A 25,528-nucleotide genomic window follows, 5' to 3' on the forward strand; every position below is an offset into this window, starting at 1 on the left:
TCTGGGCAGAATCCACTTGCTAGTTTTGGTACTCAAACATATACCACCAAATGGGTTCCTACCTGAATTGCAGGAAGAAAAAACCTAGACTCTAGGAGATAGGACTTGCATATTGAAATCTATTTTAATGGCAACAATAGGTGCAAGGTCATAATGTGTGTGTGTGTGTGTGTGTCTCTCTCTCTCTCTCTCTCTTTTTTTTAATAGCTTCACCACCACAGTGGAGGGCACATTGTCAGAATGAGACTGAATGAGTAAACAGTCGTAAATTAACTTTTGGGGGGCGCTCATTACCTATTCAAGTAGACGCTAGGGGACCATCATTTTGTTGGAGAAGGGTTTTTCGCATTATGTGGGAGGTAGAATTGATGAATCCTAAAATGTCTTTCAACTCCTTAGGTCTATGATCTTCCAAATCAAACAGGCACTTCAAATTTTCCCTGTTCTTTGCCACAGAATACCGTCCCCTTGCATCTCTCTGTCTCTCTTTTGCTCTCTCTGTCCCTCTCTGTCTCTATCTCTCCCTCTCCTTCCCTTCCTCCTTTCTGCCCTTCTCTTATTCAGACTGCCATCCTATTACTAAATCTTAATCTGTAACATCTCTTGGCTTTTACCCTTTCATTCAGTTTCCTGCTTCACATGTACCCTCTTGATCTCCTTCCAGCTCTTCTTTCTTCACTTTCTCAAACTCACACACTCCTTCCCTCCCTCTCTCTCTCCTTCCTTCATGTACTACTCCTTCCTCTCCTTCCTTCTTTGCTCCCCCTGCTTCATTTTCCATCTTCTCATCCCCCGACGGTCTCCCCCTCCTTCCCGCTCTCTGTCTTACCCTAGTTTGGAAATGCAGCCGACCTCTGAGCCTGCCACCATTGGATGCCAGGGGCTGTCACTCTGCGGCAGGAAGAGCTCCTATTGGTCGGGCTGGAGGCTGGTAAGGAGCTGACTATAAAAGGTGGGGCCGACGGAGGCTCGCGGAGCGGCTCTGACAGGACAGGGTCGGAAGGGGACTCCTAGCAGGGAGCTGAGCGCCCTGAACTGGGGTGCGGGCACTGGAGCAGCGGCTCTCCGCACTAACTCTCCTCGCCTCGTCAGCGGGGCCCCTGCCTCAGAGCCCGGCAACTCGCGGCCGTCGCCCGTGCAGCCCGAGTGCCCCTTGTCTCCCCTGCACGTGTCGCGCCCCGCACGCCCCGTCTGGCCGCCGCGATGAGCGAGGTGAGAGGCGCTGCCCGGCCCCGCCGCTGCGGACTAGGGCTGCGGCGCGGGGAGGCCGCGGCTCGGGGTCCCAGGGCTGCAAGGGAGGGTGCTGCAGCCCAGAGCCGCTGAGAATCCTCCCGGGACGCCCACGGCCTCTCTGGGAAAGCTCCCACCTTGGAGTGCTGGGGAGCGATTGGAAGAGGGAGGGTTTATGTTCCCTGACTGTCGGTGGAGATTTTGGAGGACTGGAATCGACTGTAGAATGGGAGGGCTGAGGTCTCAGGTCGTAAGTTTTATCCTCAGGATACTGCCCTCTGCATAGGTCTTACTGCTACGAGGTTACTCGGGCTTCCCTTCACTCCCCTGACTTCTGAGAAAAACATTAGCTTCTGTCTTCCCTCTCCTAGGGCTGTATTGCTTTTACACTCCTTATGTAGCATTCAATGGAGAACTCCAGCCCTCGCCCCCTGGGGTGGCCACTTCGTCCCTTTTAGGAAGGTGGCATCCTACCCTCCACTCATTCAATCAAGAACCAACCGTTGGAGGGACCATTCTGATATTCAGAAGCCTTGTAGTGGGGGCCTGTCTGGCTCCTGGGGAGATGTCCCCTTCAAGAGTAGACCTCCTTCTGCAGCGCTTCTTACACCCTGAGTCTCCACAGGATCCGTGGTCATCCGAGCCAGACCCACTCCATTAACTGTGATTTCCTCTATTCAAAGAACACTGTCCATCCATGGGGGTCAAAGCAGAGACTGGGAAAGACCTCTCCCATCGTTTGACTGCATTTGTAGGCATCCAGAGACAAGGATCTTCCTTTCTAAGTGAAGTCAGTATGGACAGTGACATCACAGGCTTGCTCTCTGCAACCCCTTTCCTAGTACCCAGGATCTTGTGTTAAATCCAACATCTCAGCTATATGCCAGATCCCAGCTCTACTGCTTACTAGCTATGTGTCCTTAGGCAAGTTTACTAAACCTTCCTCTGCTTCAGTGTTTTATCTGCAAAATGGGGGTAATACTGGTTGTTCTAATGATTAAATGAGATAATATATGCCAAGTACTGAGAACAGTACCTGGCAGAGAGTAGGCACTCAATGTATGTTAGCTATTGTTATTATCTCCCTCTCTCTTTTAAAATTTTTTTTAGAGTTTTTCAGAAAACTAGCATGAGAAGTCTCAAGGATACAAGGTTAGTGAAGGGGTAGGACCCTGTAGCCGAGGTCTCAGTTTAGATCTTCATCTTTAGTAGGAGCTCTGCTGGCTCCTAACAAAAGCTCTCGTCCAGGGAGCCAATTAGTGCCAACTACTATGATTTGGTTGCCATGTCCACTAAGTTTATCCTGGAAAATTCAGCTACTCTGGGGGCTGCAGATGAACTAAAGTGGTTTCCTGTCCCTCAGATAGTTGTGACTGTGACCACAGCAGCCTTTCAGAAAGAAAGAAAAGGAAAAAAAGATTCAATCTTCTTTCCTTTTGCTTCTTTCAGCCCTAATATGAGAAGAGAGGTTTTCTTTGCCCTCTTTTCACTGAGGTCTAGAGTTCAACGCCCCCCTAGTGTTTCTAAATCTGAAATTTGCAATTCAAGCCATCCCCTGGAGGTTTGTGATCTGAAATCTATGCCAACATGAAGATGTGTGGTTAGCCTGTGCTTTTTAGGGGAAGTGCACAGCCCCTCTGTAGGATACACTACAGGGGCTGAGATTTAGGGTGATATTTGGTGGAGTGACAAAGCTATCACAAAGCAGTGTCAAGAAAAATAATTTGGTGTTTGAGGGGAAAGTCAAGTCTTGACTTAGCAGCTGTACTTGACTAGCCTCAATCAGGAACTCAGTAGAATGATGAGAGTGGGATCCTTGGATGGGAAGTAACTGACAGCGTCTGCAGGGCTGCCTGGCCTCCCAGGCTGTCAGAGTGAACTGGTCCTAACTAGCAATTTAGCCGTAGAAGCTGCCTCCTAATACAGAGCTGAGCCTGGCTTCAGGGATGAGTATTTATAAAATCCAGAAGCAGCCACCTGGGCTTACACAGAGATCAGCTGTCTCTGAACCAGATCCCCAAAGGGCCTCTGCTTCCCTAGAGGCCAAGATCCAGCCTGTTTTCTTCCTCTTGTAAAAGCTATGAAGAAAAGTGGAAGTGTTGCCCGGAGCTCTGAAGCTCTAGGGAGACTCCAAACTTTTTTACTTCTCTCAGCCCAGCCCCAGGGGTCTTCTCTTTCAGGCTGGAGCCCTAGCCCAGGAAAGCCCTGTGCACTCTGAATCTTATGTAAGCTTCACCTCCCCCACCTGCTTATTTTCTTGCTTCAGTGAAACTGCATGAAATGAGAGAATTTGGGATCTCTTTAAGAGATTCCCATTTCAAATGAAGAACAAAAATTGGGGAGGGGGTCTCCAGACCTAGAGGAAAAGTGTAGGGTCCTGGTGACACTGCTAGGGAGGGTCTCTGCTTATACTTTCCCTTCCTGGCTCTTTGCTGTCACTCAGTACTGCAGCAGAGCATTTCCCTGTGAGTGTGTGTGTTCGTGTGCAGAGGAGCTGCAGGGGCTCATCTCCAGCTTGTCTGCATTCACAGCTGCAGGCAGGACTTGATTGCTGTGAATCACAGTCTATCTCTCATAGTTTAATAACTTTTTGCTAGTTTCGGTGAAGAATGGGGATGGGAGATGCATTCAGTCCCTGAGGGCTCTTTCCTATAATCCCTTGTCATATGGTGTAGCTGGTGGCTTAAAGCACACTTGCAAGTTCTTCTGTGATCCTGTTGCACTTCTCAACTGTAAAAAGCCCAGCTGGAGGCATCCCTTGGTCCAGCAGTCATTCTGCTGAAATGGGGGTTATGGATGACTGGTAACTAGTTCCATGGTGTCTGCCCCATAGTGTCTGTCCCCAGGCTGGCAGGGGATGGAGCAAGGGACAGATCAGTTAGAAACCTCACTAGAACCAGTACTCCCTCCTTTATTATTCTGCTTGCTGTCCTTTTAGGTAATAGGAATGGGATATCACACTTTGGGGATCACATTCTCCTTCCTGTGCATATCTGCCTGAATCTACAACCTTCTCCACAATGGAAGTTTGGTCAGGGTGACATCATTCTGTTATGTCTTCTGTGAACCATTTGTTAGGGAACCTGGTAGGGACTTGTAGGAAATCCAAGTTTCTCTCTTTCTCTCTCATTGGTATTTTATTATGATGATGATTATATTGGACATATAAAACAGAAGAGCTTGATATTGGAAAGACTTCCACCTCTAGAAATATCTGTCTTCTGAAGTAAGAGAAACCAGAATTTGGTTCTAGAACTTGCTTATCCCTTTCTTAGTCACCAGTTCAGGTTGTTGGCTTTAGCTGCATGAGCAGGAGACTCTGGCTGATAAAAGTGGATGACTTTGTCATCCTGTGACCTGGGAATATAGATGAGTCTTCTTCCTAAGCTGCAGCTGTGATCAGTAACACCTTAGAATGTCAAGTCTCTATAGGGTCAGGCACTGTAAGTATTGTGGCTGGAGTCCGAATATGCAAACCTGATGTGTCTTTCATGTCTGTCCATGGAGAGTCTTAAGTGATGACAGTGATGGAGATAGGGCTGCAAAGGCAGAGGAGGAAGTAGGATCAGGTCAATCAAGACAAGTCACTACCTTGTCTTTTCAAGGTAGTGGTTCTATGAGTGCTTCCCCCTGTTTTCTTTCTGTTTTTCTATAGTTCCAAATTGTCTTTCATGAGTCTATGTTATCATGGAAAAAATAAGCTTAGTTTTGCAAAAATCCTTCTATCTAGAAGAAATACAGGTATTTTTTTTTTACCAAGAAAATCTCAAATAATATATCAAAACATTTTAGCGATATAATTTCAGATGTTTTCAAGGAACCCTAAAGATCGTCTGGTCCAATCTTCTCATTTTACAGATGAGGAAACTGAGGCCCAAACCTTATCTAAGTTTACACAGTATTAGAACCAACACTGGGGCATAGAACTGCTGCCTTCTTATCCCCAAAGAACTTTCCCTAAGACTCTTTTAACATGTGACTCCAGTGATAGAATGATTTAATTTACATGCAACTTTGAAGGAATATATTACAAATACTTTCTATAAGAGATCTAAGCACTGTGATTTAATAAATCCTGAGCAAGAGGATAGAGAGAGAGGAGAGACCAACATAGGATGATATGTATCAAAGGGGTAAATTTTGGTAGAATACTAGACACAGTAAGCACTATTCTTCCTATGCAAGACGACTAGTCACCTTAAAAGTGGGTGCAATGAATGTGCTGAAGTGGAGTAGGTAGGTTAATAGGAGTGTAGGAAGGGGGAAGTCTGGAGGTCCTCTTTTCATGCATTCTTAGTTTCTGGTGTCCATCACTGATTTCCATAACTGTAAAGCATCAAGGACCAGAAGGAGAGGTTTTCTTTCAGAAGAGAAAGGAATGAGCAATTCTCTTAACTCTAAAGTATTTGACTTGGAGGATCCAGCGTAGAAAACAGGTATCTAAGTAAAATTGCTGTACCTGATAATCAGACAGGCACTGAACATTTACTCCTCCTTCATTTGGCCACTTGACTTCCAAAGAGAGTACAAAGGCTTTGGGAGGAGAAATCTAGAAGAGGGAAAGAAGAACGCATTAGGCTGGCAAAGTAAGTGATGAATACTAAGTGCATGATTTTCTAAATCCGTACTCCAGACCTACTTCTCAAAGTGGCTTGACTTGCCCCAGAATTATTTTACCTGTAAGAGTAAGCCAAGTCAGAAGCAGATCCCAAACCACCTTTTCTAAGAAATCTGCATCCCTGCAGGTGCCTAGACCTTATCACATTCTCCTCCCTGAAGCCTGATTATTGTTTAATTCCAGGCTGACGCCAGAAGGCAGGCCACCTAGGTTTCCCAACCCCCCATCCAGGGAAAAGAGGTGCCATTCACCGTTCTGTTGTCCTTGGTGCTGCCTCCCTCCCACACAAAGCCCTCCAGCTGAGTGTTTGATGTGTAGGCTGTGGTGCGATTAATACGTTTATTTTGGGACAACAACGCCATGGGTGGGATGCACACTGAAGATTACAGTAATAAATGATGCTTTGGCACTACTCTCTCTCCCCCACCCCCTACCCTCAGTATGAGGTGAAGGCACAGTTCCAAGCTGTGTGCAGAGCACCACAAATAACTACTCATTAAATTGTGGCAGCCCATGCTGGGGGGAAACGGGCGGGGGCTGTTGACTCACCGCATACCATGAGCTGGCATAGCCAAAGAATTCTGCCTGACTCCAGTGAGGGGTACTGCTATTTCAGGAAACAGGGGTGGGGATGGCTGAGGGGGGAAGGACAGACCAGGGGGCTTGGGAGCTCGGACTGCTTAGGTTCTATTCCTGTCTCTAAGGTATCTGGGTTATAGTCCATGCATTAGGAAACATTAGGAAAAGAATGTGTGTCTGTAGAACCTGGAGTAAGGATTCCTAGTTCTTTTTCTATTATTATCTTGAGGGTGACCTTGAGCAAGTCTTTCTGAAGCTGTTTGAGGACTGCAGCTGGTTGCTGCACTGAAAGAATGGAAACAGTTCCAACAGTGCTCCAAAAACAGCAGTCCAGGGTCTTTCAGGGGCACCAGGGGATCCCAAAGGCCTCTCTAAGGATATTTAGCAGTGAACTTCATTTATCATTGGGGGAGAACATGTCAGCAGGGATAAAAGGGTCCCTGGGGGGCTGAAGCCTCTTTGTCACTACTTGAAAGCAAATGCACGAACGCCTTTCTCCCTTCACTTTCTGCATCTCTAAAGCAAGCAGGGAGCTTACAAGGCCTAGGATTTATTTCAATACTAAGGCAAGAAAGGGGTCTTTGGGGCTCATATTTAGGATTTTTAGGATTCAGGCCCTTTTTAGATTTCCCTGCCCTGGACTATAAGACAGTATTCTGAGTCCTTGTGCCTATTCATCTGAGCTAAGTGATTCTAACAGTACTATAATGTGTATATGATGTGTTTTCATTTGCCCAGCATCCAAGCTATATCATGCAAAAGCACAGTATATGTGATCCAGATACAGTGAGGTGCTCCTTTGTTCCTGTCTGTTGCTGCTGCTAACAACCTGTGATACCTCTTTAAAGACCCCAGTGGGATGAGGAGTATGGGGAAATCTGGGTAGTTTACCTTTCCCATGGTTAGTTCTAAATTGCTGCTTGGAACAGAGGGGGTGACGCTATCTTGCCTCTTCGCGTGACAATGGTTGCTGTGGCAACACCATTAAAGATGAAAGAGACAAAGAAAGGAAGAAATGCAGCCTAAGAAGGGGGCAGGGCGAGTAGGACCTAGAGTTATAGGGTACCTATTCCCCAATAGTGACAGCTATAGGGAAAAAGCACCTAAGTCGCTACCACTTTGACTATTTTCAGGTGCTTTGCCAATACTGACAAACTATCCTTCTGAGGCAAGGAATGGATTTACAGAGTCATCTTTCTGATACAAAGGATTGATTGAGGAGATATGGTCTATTTGCTCCTGAGCACTAATCATCTTCTCCCTGTGGCCTACCAAAAAAAAAAAAAAAAAAAAAAATAGGGTGTGTTTGTGTCTAAGGGTTCTTTGCAATGAAACATGAACACTAATGGAGGTGCTGTATTGGAGGTCCCCTCTGGTACACCTCTGACCTGGGAGTAGTTCCAGGAGGCTCCAGGGTTACAGACGTGGGCAGCTGCTATACAGAATACAATTTCTGCCCAAGCAGACTATTGTTGGGCCCTTTACCAAAGGTTTAGAGCTACTGTCAGCATTTTTGGGGGCAGACATTGAGAATACAGGGAGATTGTGATTTCCAGGGTTGGTTTAGGGTAGAAAGAGAACAGTTATGAAACTCCTTTGGTAGCAGAATAAGCCTCAAGGGCCCTTAGAGCCATCCCAGGTATTCCCTTCCTCCTTCAGTCTCACTTAGTGAAGATATACTCTGTGGCAGCTCTACTCTTTGATTCCAGACCTTGAGCCAGGCAACAACCCAGTAACTTGACCTATTCTTATATTCAATCCAGAGTTACATTACTTCAAAATAATAACTATTTATTTTGATATATGCTAGGTATTTTGCATACATTTTTTCTAAGTCTTTTCACCTTTTAGGATAAATATGTTTTCTCTTCTGCAGATGAGATGTCTGAGCACAGCAAGGCTAACTGATTTACCCAATGTCACACAGCTAGTAATGGGAGAGCTGGGATAGTCAATGCAGATCCAGGATATGAACTCGGATCTGTCTCACTCTACCTAATACGACATATTGCTTCCACCAGGAATTTGAGGCTTGAGAAAATTTTAATTCACGTAAACAAATATCTACTGAACACCTACTATGTGCAAGACATAGCTTGTAGTTACTACAAGTGATGCACAAATAAATGGACCGTGCTTTCAAGGAAATGGACTCTGGTGGGGTGGTGAAGTTGGGGAAGGGGAGGTAAGACAAATACACAGTAACTATAATATAGGTAACATGAAATACACTCCTAGAGAAGATCTTCCCCTTCATCCTCAGCTGTTTTTCAGGCACATCTACTGATGTGAGGAAAAGCAATGACCTGGCTTCACAATCTCTGAACCAGCTACAGAATGAGGCCCTCAGCTATCTGAAAACAAATTAGACTTCAGAAATCGTGGTGAGGTGGCAAATAAAGCAGAGTAGGAGCTCCCTTCATTTGTTCAACATATACTGAGTGTATATCATGCTAGACCCTGGGACTACAGGAGTGAGTAAGATAGACACTGCCCCTACCCTCATAGCGAGTTCCTCATAGGAACTCACACAGAAATGGAGGAGACAGACATTAAATATCTAATCAATAAATTATTATTTAATTACATTAGTAACAAGTCCTACTAAGGAGAAGTACCAGGTGCTGTGAAAACTTATGAGGGTCTTAGCCTAGTCTGGGGAGCTAAGAAGGGCTTCCTGGAAGAAGGAACCCCTAAGGAGAGCTCTGAAGGATAAATAGGAATTAACTAGGTAAAAGGGGAGCAGGGGTAAGGGAACCATGTGCCAAGATCCTGAGGTGAGAAGGAACAGAGATGAGGTTACCGAGGTAATCAGAGGCTGCATAATGTAAGGCCTTTTAGACTGTGTTAAGAATTTTCTTCTAAAAAAAAAGAATTTTCTTCTTTATCCTAATAGCATCAGTAACCTCTTGGGCTATTACTGTGGTCCACATAAGAAACAACTGTGTTAGGATGGTGGAAGTGAATGGATTAAGAGATATTTGGGAGATAAACTTAATAGGACTTAATATTGAATTGGATATGCAATGTGAAGGAAAGAAAGGTGTCAAGAACAATTTCTAGGTTTGTGGCTTGTACAACTGGATGAAATGGGGAATACTTGCAGAGGACTAGGTTGGGTAGGTAGGGTTATGAATTTAGTTTGAGACACAAAGAGTTTGGAGTTTCCATAGAACATCCAAGTGGAGATGTTTTAAACCTCAGAGGAGATTTCTGGGATAGAGGTATGCAGTCTGCCCTCTGCATCCATGGGTTCCACCAACAGCGGATCGAATTTCTGAATCTGAGGATGCAGAACCCATGGGTACTGGAGGGCAGACTGCACTGTGCCATTTTATGTAAGGCACTTGAGCATCTGTGGATTTTGGTATCCCTGGGGATCCTAAAACCAATCCCTCTTGGATACCAAGGGAAAGCTGTACATTTGAGCCGTCAATGGCATTCTGTGCTGTTCAATATGGTAGCCACTAACCACATGTAGCTATTTAGCTTATTAGTTATTAATAAATTATTAACTTATTAAATAAATTTATAAATTTTATTCCTCAGTTGCACTAGCCACATTTCAAAATGCTCAATAGCCCCATGTGCCTAGGGGATGCCATATATTGGACAGCACAGATATAAAACATTTCCATCATTGCAAAAAGTTCTTTTGCAGGGGTCTGCAAACTTTTTCTGTAATGGGCCGGGTAGCAAGTATTTTTGGCTTTGTGGGCCCTGTGGCCTCTGTTGCAATTACTCAACTGTGCTATTGTGGTGCAAAAGCAGCCACAGACAATATGCAAACAATGGGCATGGCTGTGTTCCAGTAAAACTTAATTTAGGAAAACAGGCCGTAGACCAGATTTGGCAGTGAGCAATAGATTGCTGACCACTGTTCTATTGGATGGTGCTGTATAAATGATAACTGAAGTCATAGGTGCAGATAAGATCATCTAGGAAAAGAGAACAGAAGGGAGCCTAGCCCTAAACCTCGAGAGCCCTCAATACTTAAATGTTGACAGAAGTGTCCAGAAAGATAGGAGAAAAACCAGGAAAAACTGTGATGTCCCAGGAGCCAAGGAAAGAATATGTGTCAAGAAAGGTGAAATGATTAACAGTATTGAATGCTTCAAGAGGTCAAGCCAAGTGGAGCTGAAACTTTTGCATTTGATTTCTTATCATAGAGCACATTGGTTTTCTAAAGAGGCATTTCAGTGGAGTAGGAGTAGAAGCTAGGTTGAAGTGGGTTGGAGAGTGTGTGGGAGGTGAGGAAATGGAGACAGTAAGTGTTCTGAGAAGTCCAGCTATGAAAAGAAGAGAGACGTGAGGGACCCTGGCTCCCACCCCTTCCCCAGTCACCTGTCTACTCTACCTTTCTAACTGCTCCTTCTCAGTCTTTGCTAGCTTCTTGACCTCTCAACCTTTTTTCCCCTTAAAAAAATAACTTATTATTTAATAACTTATGTTACTTGTATAACTTAATAAGTTAATAAGGTATAACTTACATGCAGTAAAATGTACTTTTATCTGGATATAGTTCTGTGAATTTTGACAAACATATACATCATGTAACTGCCACCACAATCAAGATATACAGCAGTTCCATCATCCCCAAATTCCCCCATTTTCCTTTATAGTCACCCCTCCCATGACCTCAGCCCTTAGCAGCCACTGATCTGTCTGCTGTACCTATAGTTTTGCCTTTACAAGAAATGTCATATAATTGGAATCATACAGTATACGTGTAACCTTTCGGGTCTGGCTTCTTTGCTTAGCATAATGCCTTTGAAGTTCATCCATGCTGTTGTATGTATCAGTAGTTCATTCCTTCTTTAATTGTTGAGTAGTATTACATTTTATGGATGTATTACGATTTGTTTACCCATTCCTCAGTTGAGGGACATTTGGCTGTTTCCAGTTTTTGGTGATTACAGGTAAAGCCGTTATAAACATTCACTTACAAGTTTACGTGTAAACGTACGTTTTAATTTCACTTGAGTAAATACCTAGGAGTAGGATTGCTGGGTTGTATGAAAAATGTACACTTAAGAAACTTCCACACTAGCTGTTCCATCTTACATTCCCACCAGCAATGTCTGAGAGTTCCAGATACTCTGTATCTTTGCCAGCACATCGTATAGTCATTAAAAAAAAACCAACAAAAACACGTGTGTGCATGCATGCGTGCATGCGCGCGTGCACACACACACAACCCCCCCAAAACAACAACACAAAAAACATTCTAATAGGTGTATAATGATATCTATTTGTGGTTTTAATTCAAATTTCCCAAATGACTAATGATATATATATGTTCATGTGCTTATTTGCCATCCATCTATCTTCTTTGGTGAAGTGTCCAAATATTTTGCTCCTTTTTACAAATTGTATTCATACTATTGAGATTTGGAAGTTCTTTATATATACTGGATACAAGTCCTTTATCAGATTTGTGATTTGCAAATATTTTCTTCCAGTCTGTAGTTTGTCTCTTCATTCTCTTAGGAGTGTCTTTCAAAGAGCAGTTTTTAATTTTGATGAAGTCCAATTTATAATTGTTTTCTTTTATGGATTGTGCTTTTGGTGTATCAAAGAAATCTTTGCCTACCCCAAGGTTGCAAAGATATTTTTCCCCTGTATTTTCTTCTAGAAGTTTTATAGTTTTAGGTTTTATATCCATTTCAAGTTAATTTTTGTATTGGGTGCAAGATATAGATTGAGGTTTTTTGCACATGGCTATCCAATTGTTCCAGCACTATTTTGAAAGGACCACCTTAACATTTTATTTATTTATTTATTTTTATAGATCTTTATTGGACTATAATTGCTTCACAATACTGTGTTAGTTTCTGTTGTACAACAAAGTGAATCAGCCATATGCATACATATATCCCCATATCCCCTCCTTCTTGAGCCTCCCTCCCACCCTCCCTATCCCACCCCTCTAGGTTGGTGCAAAGCACTGAGCTGATCTCCCTGTGCTATGCTGCTGCTTCCCACTAGCTATCTATTTTACATTTGGTAGTGTATACACATTGATGCTACTCTCACTTCGCCCCAGCTTCCCCCTCCACCTCCCCCCATGTCCTCAAGTCCATTCCCTATGTCTACGTCTTTATTCCTGCCCTGCCACTAGGTTCATCAGTACCATTTTTTTTTTTTAGATTCCATAATATATGCGTTAACATACGGTATTTGTTTTTGTCTTTCTGACTTACTTCAGTCTGTATGACAGACTCTAGGTTCATCCACCTCACTACAAATAACTCAATTTCATTTCTTTTTATGGCTGAGTAATATTCCATTTTATATATGTGCCACATCTTTATCCATTCATCTGTCAATGGACATTTAGGTTGCTTCCATGTTCTGGCTATTGTAAATAATGCTGCAATGAACATTGTGGTACATGTCTCTTTTTGAATTATGGTTTTCTCAGGGTACATGCCCAGTAGTGAGATTGCTGGGTCGTATGGTAGTTCTATTTTTAGTTTTTAAGGAACCTCCATACTGTTCTCCATAGTGATTGTATCAATGTATATTCCCACCAATAGTGCAGGAGGGTTCCCTTTTCACCACACCCTTTCCAGCATTTACTGTTTGTAGATTTTTTGATAATGGCCATTCTGACAGGTGTGAAGTGATATACCTCATTGTAGTTTTGATTTCCATTTCTCTAGTAATTAGTGAGGTTGAGCATCTTTTCATGTGCCTCTTGGCCATCTGTATGTCTACTTTGGTGAAATGTCTATTTAGGTCTTCCACCCATTTGTTAATTGGATTGTTTGTGTTTTTTTTGTTTTTTTTAAAATTTTATTTATTTATTTTATTTATGGCTGTGTTGGGTCTTCGTTTCTGTGCGAGGGCTTTCTCTAGTTGTGGCAAGCGGGGGCCACTCTTCATCGTGGTGCGCGGGCCTCTCACTATCGCGGCCTCTCTTGTTGTCGAGCACAGGCTCCAGACACGCAGGCTCAGTAGTTGTGGCTCACGGGCCCAGTTGCTCCGCGGCATGTGGGATCTTCCCAGACCAGGGCTCGAACCCGTGTCCCCTGCATTGGCAGGCAGATTCTCAACCACTGCGCCACCAGGGAAGCCCCGGATTGTTTGTTTTTTTGATATTGAGCTCCACGAGCTGTTTGTATATTTTGGAGATTAATCCTTTGTCCGTTGTTTCATTTGCAAATATTTTCTCCCATTCTGAGGGTTGTCTTTTTGTCTTATTTATGGTTTCCTTTGCTGTGCAAAAGATTTTAAGTTTAATTAGAACCCATTTGTTTATTTCTGTTTTTATTTTCATTACTCTAGGAGGTGGGTCAAAAAAGATCTTGCTGTGGTTTACGTCAAAGAGTGTTTTTCCTATGTTTTCCTCTAAGAGTTTTATAGTGTCTGATCTTACATTTAGGTCTTTAATCCATTTGGAGTTTATTTTTGTGTATGGTGTTAGGGAGTGTTCTAATATCATTCTTTTACATGTAGCTGTCTAGTTTTCCCAGCACCACTTATTGAAAAGGCTGTCTTTTCTCCATTGTATGTTCTTGCCTCTTTTGTCATAAATTAGGTGACCATATGCACGTGGGTCTATCTCTCGGCTTTCTATCCTGTACCATTGATCTATATTTCTGTTTTTGTGCCAGTACCATACTGTCTTGATTACCGTAGCTTTGTAGTATAGTTTGAAGCTGGGGAGCCTGATTCCTCCAGCTCCGTTTTTCTTTCTCAAGATTGCTTTGACTATTTCGGGGGTTTTTGTGTTTCCATACGAATTGTAAAATTTTTTGTTCTAATTCTGTGAAGAATGCCATTGGTAGTTTGATAGGGATTGTGTTGAATCTGTAGATTGCTTTGGGTAGTATAGTCATTTTCACAATATTGATTCTTCCAGTCCAAGAACATGGTATATTTCTCCATCTGTTCACTCTAAACTTTTAATACTGGGGTTCCTCAAGGCGTGGTCCTAGACCCACTTCTTTTCATTCTAGTTGTGGTTGAAGAAGGAATTCAGATTGAGGAAGAATTTTTTTGTTTTTTTTTTGGTTTTAAAAAAAGGAAGAGGTTTTATTTATAAACAAGTCAAGAGAATTGATTGTGAAGATTCCTGAGGAGGAGAAAAGGGGAATGGGATCTAAAGCTCAAATGGAAGGACGAGACATCATCTGAATGCTGATAAATGCCCTGGAAGGAGGTATGGGGTCAGGAAAGGGAGGATATTGCTGTGTCATTTCCCTCTCTGCAGTCTCTCAAAGTCTGAAGACAAAAGACCCCTAAGCCAGCAGAGCTCTCCTTTTCCTCCTTCCACACTGGAAGGGAGAGTCCACAACTTTGAACTGCAGAGGAAACAAAAGTATACTCATGGGGAATTGGCAGCTACTGCCAAGATGATGGAATGGAACATTGGAGCACATCAGGCCCAGAGGTGAGGAGAAAAGGAATACAGGAAGGTAGGCAGGGAAAGAAACTAGGGCCCTCTAGGGAAAGGCAAGAGTTGATGGGCCTCATAGTTGCTAATTACATGTTGAGAAGTAAGAAACATTTAGTCCTGTGTAGGCAGTGAGGCTGAACTGAACCAAGCTTCAACTCACTAGAAACTTGGAATAACAGGCTTAAATGTAAGCAAGAGAGTCATTTGAAATGGAAACCAATAGGATGATCCTTCACATGGAATTCTCAGAATCTGAAAGGCTAGCATCTGGCCCTGGGAGTGAAGAACACACACACAGGCTATGGCTAACCCCCAGGGGTCAGCCCGGTATGTGTCAGGAGGCCCACTGGACAAACATCAAGATGAGAGCCAGAATCAGCATGGCTAGCTCAACTAGCAGAGCAGGAATCTGAGTCAGTAGGCAAGGTCTGGGATCAGGTTCTCAAATTACAAGTAAGCTTTCCCCATATTGGGAGGACAGGACCCTCTAGAGTGTATATCAAGAAAGTGTTGGGGACTATGGTTTGAGAGACTGGTCCTTGAATACAGCTGCCTAACTGTGGGAATGGGAGGAAATCATGATCTCTAGGACTTTCCTTCTTACCTAGGGATTGCTCTGCTGTGTGGGAGAACTTGTCTATTTAAATCAGTTTCACACTGGACATCCGTCTCATGTGGTATGTATGTACCACATGCATACACATGCTTACGCCTTTGGCTGGAGACTGGGATACAGCATAGCATAATGTTCAAGAGGGTGGACTCTGGAGTCAGACCACCTTGGTCCAAATCCTGGCTTTGCTACTTCTTAGCTGTATGACCTTAGGCAAGTTAATTAACCTCTTCTGGCCCTTAGTTTTCTTATCTGTAAAGTGAGACTAGTAACAATACCTATCTAATAGGGCTGTTGTAAGAATTCAACGTGTTAAAGTACTTAGAAAAGTGACTGGCACAAAGTAAGTATTATATCAATATATATGATTATTAATAAGATGAGGTGGGGTGGCATTCTAAAGTCCTTGATTTCTTCCAGTTGCCCTAGATGGGTCCCATAAGGAAAAGGAAGGATTTGCTAAACCATTTCCCTGTTGTTATTTCTGGTCAGAAGAGCTCAGTATTGAAAGAAGTAGAAGAGCACCTGAGAGTTTCCAGTAATCCATACCTGGCTAGAATGAGAGGCTGAGAGAGAGCGGCTGAGAAACGCTCACCTGTCACAGCTCTTGTGGGTGAGCACTGATCCTCTGGAGTTGTGAGTTTTTGTAAGAGACACTCTTACAGCACATGTGGTTTCTGGTTCATCCAGAGTGGACCTCCGTGCCTCCTAGGTTTAGAAATATGGTTAATCTGATGGCTGTCAGATGGATGCACCAGAGGACCTTGATTCATCTAAAATTGCTGAGTTTCTGGAAGATACACAGGCGGGTTGGGGCAGAGACCAGGGACCAGTAAAGGGCTGAGTATGACGTAGAGGGTGGGAGCTAACAACCTGTGACCTAACTGCCCCCACCTCCCACCTCAGCAAATCACTAACCACTAAATCCAGAAATCCATAGTGTTCAGAGTAGCTATTTGAGAACTGGCTGGAGAGGGTACAGGGAGGAGGGGCAGGTTGAAGCCCCAGCGTATTACTTTTTAGCAGAAGGTGTGAGAGAGATTTCAAGGGGCATTGTGAGTAATAGGGGTTTTCTTCTCCTTTACAGAACCCTTTTCTAGTCTCCCTAGTGACCTCTCCTAAATTTAAGCCAAATGGAGCTGAGAACCCCTGGGTGGCTAGACAGCAGCTGAGCCATGGCTCCATTCCAGGGTCAGTAATCTCAGGAGAGACTCAAGAAGGTGACAGCTGGCAGGGCGGAGGGAATGGGGTGGCGTGTGAGGTTCAGTCCTGACAAATATTCCTGCTTCGAGGATTCTCAAGGTTAGCTGATATGAGAAGGAAGGTAGAGGAAGGGACAGCTACTCCAGGGGAGATGCTTAGAACTGGGGTCCAGATTTTCCTCCAAAGGGGAGGGATGAAAGAAAAGAATTGGTGGATTAAGGGACCAGGCTTAGAGAGAGAGAGAGGGATAATGGTTAAAGCAAGGATCAGATTCAGGGATTTGCTGGCAATAAAGAAAGTAGGATTTGAAGTCAGAGATCATGGGACTGTAGAACTTGCCTCTTGACCTGAGACCCTCTTGTCTGGACTATTGACTGTTATTCTATTACTAAACACCCCATCTATCTCATGCTTTTGCAGTGTGGACAGACCTCTTGTGATGACAGCGTGCCAGTGTGGAAAGTGTCACCTAGCTAACTACTGGGTCATTACATTGATCATGTGCCAAAAAAAAAAAAATATATATATATATATATATATATATATATATATATATATATACTGACTACAGGAAGATCATGGGAAAAGAAAGAGTAATGAGTGGCCAGTCTCCCAAGAGTCTCAGGAACAACCCTTCCTCTCATGGAAACTTTTTTTTTTTTTTTTGGTGAAAGGGGGACTAGCAGGAATTCCGTAGGGTTTGGGGAACACCCTTGTGCATGTTCCTTCCGATTTTTAAATAAAAATGTACATATACATAGATAAGCAATCAATATATTTTACAAAAATTGGACCATATCAACTTTTCTTTTTAAATTTAATTGTTTTTGGCTGCGCTGAGTCTTTGTTGCTGCGCGTGGGCTTTCTCTAGTTGTGGTGAGCAGGGGCTACTCTTCATTGTGGTGTGCAGGCTTCTCATTGTGGTGGCTTCCCTTGTTGTGGAGCACGGGCTCTAGGGCATGTGGGCTTCAGTAGTTGTGGCTCGCAGACTCTAGAGCATAGGCTGAGTAGTTGTGGCGCATGGGCTTAGTTGCTCCGTGGCATGTGGGATCTTCCCGGACCAGGGATAGAACCCATGTCCCCTGTATTGGCGGGCGTATTCCTAACCACTGTGCCACCAGGGAAGTCCCTGGACCATATCAACTTTTAAAAACATTAGAGCAGGGCTTCTCTGGTGGCGCACTGATTAAGAATCTGCCTGCCAATGCAAGGGACACAGGTTCGAGCCCTGGCCCAGGAAGATCCCACATGCCACGGAGCAACTAAGCCCGTGCGCCACAACTACTGAGCTTGCACTCTAGAGCCTGCAAGCCACAACTACTGAGCCCACGTGCCACAACTACCGAAGCCTGTGCGCCTAGAGCCCATGCTCCGCAACAAGAGAAGCCACGACAATGAGAAGCCCATGCACCGCAACGAAGAGTAGCCCCCGCTCACCGCAACTAGAGAAAGCCCGCGCACAGCAACGAAGACCCAACACGCCAAAAAATAAACTTATAAAAAACAAAACAAAACAAAAAAACATTAGAGCAGAAATTAACAGAACATTGTAAATCAACTATACTACAATAAAATTTTTAAAAATAATAAAAAAAATTAAATAGTTATTTTATAACTGTCTGCTCTCTCCAGTACTTTGCAAGATGCTAGGAATACACAAATAAATCACAAGACTTGAAAAGGCGGTATAAATGTGACCAATATATCCTTTGAAAATCACACATGATCAGTAAAGCCGTCTTTGGCCCAAATTTTAACATCCAAAAAGATGGGATTGTCCATCTACCTAACAATTTTTAAATTTGTAATTTATTTTAAAAGTCACTTCCCTATCAAACATAGCACTGCATCAGCGTTTTTTATCTTTATTTATTTATTTGTTTATTTTTGGCTGCGTTGGGTCTTTCGTTGCTGCACATGGGCTTTCTCTTGTTGCGGCGAGCAGGGGCTACCCTTCGTTGCGGTGCGCGGGCTTCTCATTGCAGTGACTTCTCTCATTGCGGAGCATGGGCTGTAGGTGCGCGGGCTTCAACAGTTGTGGCACATGGGCTCAGTAGTTGTGGCTCGCGGACTCTAGAGCACAGGCTCAGTAGTTGTGGTGCAGGGGCTTAGTTGCTCTGCGGCATGTGAGATCTTCCCGGACCAGGGCTCAAGCCCATGTCCCCTGCCTTGGCAGGTGGATTCTTAACCACTGTGCCACCAGGGAAGTCCCAGCGTTTTTTATTTGAATAATTTTTATTTTACTTTCAATTATTATTTTCTTCTTATTTCCCCCTAACTTTCTGTTAGAAAAATTTATCAGAGTTGAAAGAGTTGTTCAATGCACATCCATATCTTTTCCAGCTAGATTCAGTAACTGTTAATATATTAGCATATTTGTGTCAGCATGTGACGGTATTCGATCTTGTGGACATAGCACAGTGGCTAAGAGTGTGGAGTTGGTCTGCCTGGGTCCCAGAGCCAGTTCCACTGTTTTCTAGTAGTGTGGCTTGAACTTGGGCAAGATCTTTAACATCTCTAAGCCTGTTTCCTCAACTATAAAATAGGATGACATCTCAGAGATTTCAGAGGATTAAATGGGATAGGGTTTGGCACATAATAAATGCTCAGGAAGTATTATTTGGGTACTTGTCTTTTCTCCTCACTCAGCCTGGAAGATAGGGACAATATCTTGACTGGTTTTACTTTGTTTTTTAAAAATTTTTGGCTGCGTTGGGTCTTCGTTGCTGTGCGCGGGCTTTCTCTAGTTGCGGCGATCAGGGGCTACTCTTTGTTGCAGTGCTCGGGCTTCTCATTGTGGTGGCTTCTCTTGTTGCGGAGCATGGGCTCTAGGCGTGCGGGCTTCAGTAGTTATGGCACGCGGGCTCAGCAGTTGTGGTGAGCGGGCTTAGTTGCCCCATGGCATGTGGGATCTTAGTTCCCTAACCAGGGATCAAACCAGCGTCCCCTGCATTACAAGCCAGATTCTTAACCACTGGACCACGAGGGAAGTCCCTTACCTGCAGAATTTGACACAATTAATCACTCTCGTCTCCTTGAAATAGTTTCTTCATATGGCTTCTAAAGTACTATAATCTCTTGACTTTTCTCCTGGCTTCTTCTCAACTTTTCTTTTTCTTTTTTCTTTTTTTTTAAACATCTTTATTGAAGTATAATTGCTTTACAATGGTGTGTTAGTTTCTGCTTTATAACAAAGTGAATCAGTTATACATATACATATGTTCCCATATCTCTTCCCTCTTGCATCTCCCTCCCTCCCACCCTCCCTATCCCACCCCTCTAGGTGGTCACAAAGCACCGAGCTGATCTCCCTGTGTTATGTGGCTGCTTCCCACTAGCTATCTGTTTTACATTTGGTAGTGTATATATGTCCATGCCACTCTCTCACCCTGTCACATCTCACCCCTCCCCCTCCCCATATCCTCAAGTCCATTCTCTGGTAGGTCCATGTCTTTATTCCCGTCTTGCCACTAGGTTCTTCATGGCCTTTTTTTTTTTTTTCCTTAGATTCCATATATATGTGTTAGCATACTGTATTTGTTTTTGTCTTTCTGACTTATTTCAGTCTGTATGACAGACTCTAGGTCCATCCACCTCACTACAAATAACTCAATTTCGTTTCTTTTTATGGCTGAGTAATATTCCATTGTATATATGTGCCACATCTTCTTTATCCATTCATCTCTTGATGGACACTTAGGTTGCTTCCATGTCCTGGCTATTGTAAATAGAGCTGCAATGAACATTTTGGTACATGACTCTTTTTGAATTATGGTTTTCTCAGGGTATATGCCCAGTAGTGGGATTGCTGGGTCGTATGGTAGTTCTATTTTTAGTTTTTTTTTTTTTTTAATAGATTTATTTATTTATTTATTTATTTTTGGCTGTGTTGGGTCTTCGTTTCTGTGCGAGGGCTTTCTCTAGTTGTGGCAAGCGGGGGCCACTCTTCATTGCGGTGCGCGGGCCTCTCACTATCGCGGCCTCTCTTGTTGCGGAGCACAGGCTCCAGACACGCAGGCTCAGTAATTGTGGCTCACGGGCCCAGTTGCTCCGCAGCATGTGGGATCCTCCCAGACCAGGGCTCGAACCCATGTCCCCTGCATTGGCAGGCGGATTCTCAACCACTGCACCACCAGGGAAGCCCCTATTTTTAGTTTTTTAAGGAACCTCCATACTGTTCTCCATAGTGGCTGTATCAATTTACATTCCCACCAACAGCGCAAGCTCTTCTCAACTTTTCTTATTGATTTTTCCACATTTCTACAACCTCTAATCACCGGAATGCCCCAGGATTTGACCCTTTTCTCCTCTTTATCTGAACTCACACCCTTGGTGATCTCACCCAGTCTCATGGCATAAATGCCAACCACATCTTAATAACTGTCTAATTTATATCTCTAGGCAAGAGGCATCTCTCTAACTCATCTTGAATATCCAACAGCTTATAAAAACATCTCCTCCTGGTAGACAATGGACTTGAGGACCCGGGGGAGGGGGGCGGGGGGGGGAAGCTGGGACAAAGTGAGAGAGTAGCACTGACATATATACACACTACCAAATGTAAAATAGCTAGTGGGAAGCAGCAGCATAGCACAGAGAGATCAGCTCAGTGCTTTGCACCAACCTAGAGGGGTGGGATAGGGAGGTTGGGCGGGAGGCTCAAGAGGGAGGGGATATGGGGATATATGTATACATATAGCTGATTCACCTTGTTATACAGCAGAAGCTAACACAACATTGTAAAGCAATTATACTCCCATAAAGATGTAAAACAAAACAAAACAAAAAAAAACTCCTCCTGGATAATTAGGTAGGCAATCTCAAACTTGTCCAAAAACAAGCTTCTGATCCTTTCCCTAATACCTGCTCCTCCTGCTGTCTTCTTCATTTCAGGAAATGGCAATTTCATTTTTTTTCATTTCCTCAGCCCAAAAACTTTGGAGCTATTCTTGAGTTGTCTCACTATGCCACTTAACCAATAGTCGTAGCTTGAAAATACAGTTGACCCTCTGTATCTGAGGGTTCTGCATCTGTGGATTCAACCAACCAAAGATTGAAAATACACATTTTTTTAAATTCCAGAAAGTTTCAAAAAGCAAAACTTGAATTTGCTGCAAGCCAGAACTATTTGCATAGCATTTACATTGTATTGACAACTATTTACATAGCCTTTACATTGTATTAGGTATTATAAGTAATCTAGCTTTTAAAGTATGTGGGAGGATGTGCATAGGTTATATGCAAATACTTGCCAATATAAAAATAAATGCCATTTTATGTAAGGTACTTGAGCATCTGTGGATTTTGGTATCCTCGGGAGTCCTGGAACAAATCTCCTGCGGAATCTGAGGGACAATTGTATACCTAGAATCAAACCACTTCTCACCACCTCCACTGACACCTTTTTGATCCAAGCAACCATTATCTCCTGTCTAGTTTTCTGCAATAATCGCCTAACAGATTTTTCATCTTCCTCCCTAATGCCCCTTATGTGCAAATTGAAGGTTTCTAATGGCTTCTCATCACCCTTATGATAAAAGTCAAATTCCTTAAAAAGACTCCCAAGGCTTAAGAAGACTCCCAAGGTCTGACAGAGTCTGCCCCCACTCCCAGTTATCTCTGATCTCATCTTCATCTGTGGTTCCTCCCTCCTCCTCCTCTCCACTCCAGCTACGTTGGACTCATGCTATTCCTCAAACACGCTAGTCACACTTCCACCCCAGGGCCCTTGAAAGCTCTTGCCGACCATCTACAGCCCTTACTCCCTATCTCCTTCAGCTCTTGGCTCAGATGCCACCTTTCAGAGAGGCTTTTCCTGACCACTCTGTATAAAACTGTATTTCTCCATTCCCACCTGGCAGTCACTACCTCCCTTCCCTGTCTTTTCTCTATAGCACTTATCACCACTTAACATAATAATAATTTTGTTTATTTTTTTATTTATTTTTTTAAAATAATGTGAGTTGTTTTTTGTTTGTTTGTTTTTAAATTTTTATTTATTTATTTATTTTTGGCTGTGTTGGGTCTTCGTTTCTGTGTGAGGGCTTTCTCTAGTTGCGGCAAGTGGGGGCCACTCTTCATCGCGGTGCGCGGGCCTCTCACTGTTGCGGCCTCTCTTGTTGCGGAGCACAGGCTCCAGACGCGCAGGCTCAGTAGTTGTGGCTCACGGGCCCAGTTGCTCCGCGGCATGTGGGATCTTCCCAGACCAGGACTCGAACCCGTGTCCCCTGCATCGGCAGACAGACTCTCAACCACTGCACCACCAGGGAAGCCCAATAATTTTGTTTATTCATTTGTCTATCTATATCCTAGAATGTAAACTCCATGAGGGCAGGGTTTTTTCTGTTTTGTCCTCTACAGTTTCCCTAGCACCAATCAATACTTGTTGAATAAATTTTGATGACTTTTCTCCCTCTCTCTGATCTCGAGACCCACTTCTTCAAAAGACTAAGGGATGTACCTGGTAGTAGGAGGGCTTGAAAATGATGATGGTGAGTCTACGGGGATGGCACCTTAATACTTCTGTGAATAGCTAATATTCTGATTTTTCTTTTCCAGCTTAACACCAAAACATCCCCGGCAACCAACCAGGCAGCTGGCCCAGAGGAAAAGGGTGAGTGGGGGTGGGCTAAGCAGTTTGTAGAGCAGGTAAATATAGGGACATGAAGACAAGTAGGGCTGGAAGCCTGGAAGCTCCTAAAGTCAGATGTAACAGGAATAAGAATGTGATAAGTGAAACAAAGCACTAGGTTAGGACTACTATATCTATAAACTTCCTTCCACTTTTTCCTAAGAAGTAAACCTACTAGAATTTACTCTTTGACTTTAGAAACTGGCTCTGGAATGCTTGGAAACAGGTACAGTGATAGGAAGAAACTCATCAAATAATCCCAGCCTCTGTCTCAATCAGAACTTTAGGGAAAACAGGGGAAAGTGAGTGTGCTCTGGGACTCTGAACTGTAGGATTTAGGAATAAGTGGTGATAGAAGACATTTGTCATCTTGGTTCAAGAGTTGCAAAGCTCCTGAGTACCTACTATAGCTAATTCTCAGCCCAGGTACCCTGACTCAAGCTTCTGGGAGATTTATCAGGCATTCCTGGTCCTAGCAAAGATTGGGGGATGTCACAGAGTCCAGCAGAAAGTGGACTTTAACCACTGTATTTGGGGCCTGGGGCAATTCAGGTTTACTCATTAATGAATCTCTCAACTATCTGCAGGGAGAGCTGGCAATACCAAGAAGGCTGAGGAGGAGGAGGAGATTGATATTGATCTGACGGCACCAGAAACAGAGAAGGCTGCCCTTGCTATTCAGGGCAAGTTCCGGCGATTCCAGAAAAAGAAAAAGGATCCCAGTTCCTGAATAACCAGCCTTACCCTTCACCTTGCTCCCTTCCCTTCCCTTCTCCACAGCTCTTACTCCCATGTATCTTTGTCTCTTTGTCCCTCAAGCTTCTCGTTGAGGCAAGTCCAACCCTTATACATTATTTTCTCTGGCCCCTCAAGCCATCGCAGCCGCAGAGGCACAAGGAACACAGGGAAGATGAAGAATTCAACAGGCAGCCACTTGCTTAAGGGTGGAACGTTTTCTCCTTGGGATACAGCTCCTTGATCAGTACCTGTGCCTGCCTTATGAGGTTGAAGAGGAAGAGGATTTGAGGTTGAGAGAGGGACCCCTGACAATGTGGGAGGGAGGGAAAAGCCTTCAGAGTAGGGTGCCCGAGGGTGGGTCATATGCCCTGTTCCACTGGTTACAACATTTGCACTTCAGGTAGCATTTTTTCCCTTCACATCCTTCTCATCAGGACCTCAACTTCCCTCCTATGAGCTAACCCACCATGGGGACTGGAGCCTCCCTTTCCCCTGGGCAGACCTAAATCAAGCTGCTCCCATGTTAGTGCATGCTCAGTAGATTAGTTCCAAGGAAGGGAGACTGGGACTGGTAGAGACAAGGAAAAGTTTCCTTCATCGTCTAGTCTAGAACCATAAGGGGCAGAAGTGGAAGAGGTTCAAGGGGCCACAGGCAGGGAAATGGGAAGATTTGGGAAGGAAATCGCCAGTTGATTTGGGAAGAAAAGAAAAATGAAGGAGGAGGAGAGCTCTAAGGACACAAGTTACTGCTGGTAAAGGTGTACTATATGAAGGATTCTTGGGGCTTTGTTAACCTGCCTACCTCTAACCCCTCCTGCCTAGCCACCCCCAGAGGCCACACAAACCAAGTGACCCTGGTAGTTCCCACCTGCCCCACTGTGGAGTCAGAGCAGAAGTGGAACAGCCACTCTATGTGATTTTAGCATGTTTAATAATTATGAAAACAATAAACAAAATCCTCAAATAGGGCCATTTGAACTCTACTTCTGTTTTTTCTTGGGAGGAATATGAATATAAGCCTGAGCTGGCCTCAGGGAGGGTGGTAGAGCAACTGCACGGATTACATGATGGCTCAGGGAATTAACACAGACCGAAGCCCTCTCCTACCTTCCTTCCCTGACCTTGTCCTCACCTTGATTCACCACCCATATTGTCTCTATCTGCTGCTATTTCCACCCCCGGTGCTCCCCTGCAAGGGTGCCCATCTCCTTCCCTTTCCCCTTCCAGCGAGCACATGCTTGGTGGATCTGCCTCTGAAAACAAACCTGATCTTCCCTTCCTCCCTCTCCCCGAATGACCTGTACTAGCTGTCCCTCCTGCTTTGTCTTCCTCCCACATCCCTCCTCCTCCCCTCCCACTGTTTTCTCAAACTTAGAAGAAGCAGATGACTCTGGGTCAATAGAGAGCACCACTGTCACGCTGAAGATTTTAAACCATGAATCAAATGGTGGCTTACATTGCTGAGAAATGATTTCTGTATATTGAAGCCAGAAGCCAAATGCTTGAAGGTCG

At 44.0% G+C, this 25,528-nt stretch overlaps 1 protein-coding gene across 1 annotated transcript; it reads left to right on the top strand.

Annotated features, from left to right (window-relative positions):
- The first annotated feature begins 986 nt into the window (after positions 1-986).
- Positions 987-24,984, top strand: PCP4L1 (Purkinje cell protein 4 like 1). The gene is made up of 3 exons (XM_007171701.2): positions 987-1,212; positions 23,206-23,260; positions 23,866-24,984. Exons 1-3 carry the CDS (start codon positions 1,204-1,206, stop codon positions 24,006-24,008), a joined length of 207 nt encoding a protein of 68 aa, XP_007171763.1. The 5' UTR covers positions 987-1,203; the 3' UTR covers positions 24,009-24,984.
- Positions 24,985-25,528: the final 544 nt, after the last annotated feature.

The sequence above is a fragment of the Balaenoptera acutorostrata genome, chromosome 1 (assembly GCF_949987535.1).
Source record: "Balaenoptera acutorostrata chromosome 1, mBalAcu1.1, whole genome shotgun sequence".
Taxonomy (NCBI): domain Eukaryota; kingdom Metazoa; phylum Chordata; class Mammalia; order Artiodactyla; family Balaenopteridae; genus Balaenoptera; species Balaenoptera acutorostrata.

Coding starts and splice junctions, on each gene's coding strand:
- PCP4L1 (XM_007171701.2), top strand. Junction 23,261..23,865: donor AGCTGGCCCAGAGGAAAAGG/GTGAGTGGGGGT, acceptor AACTATCTGCAG/GGAGAGCTGGCAATACCAAG.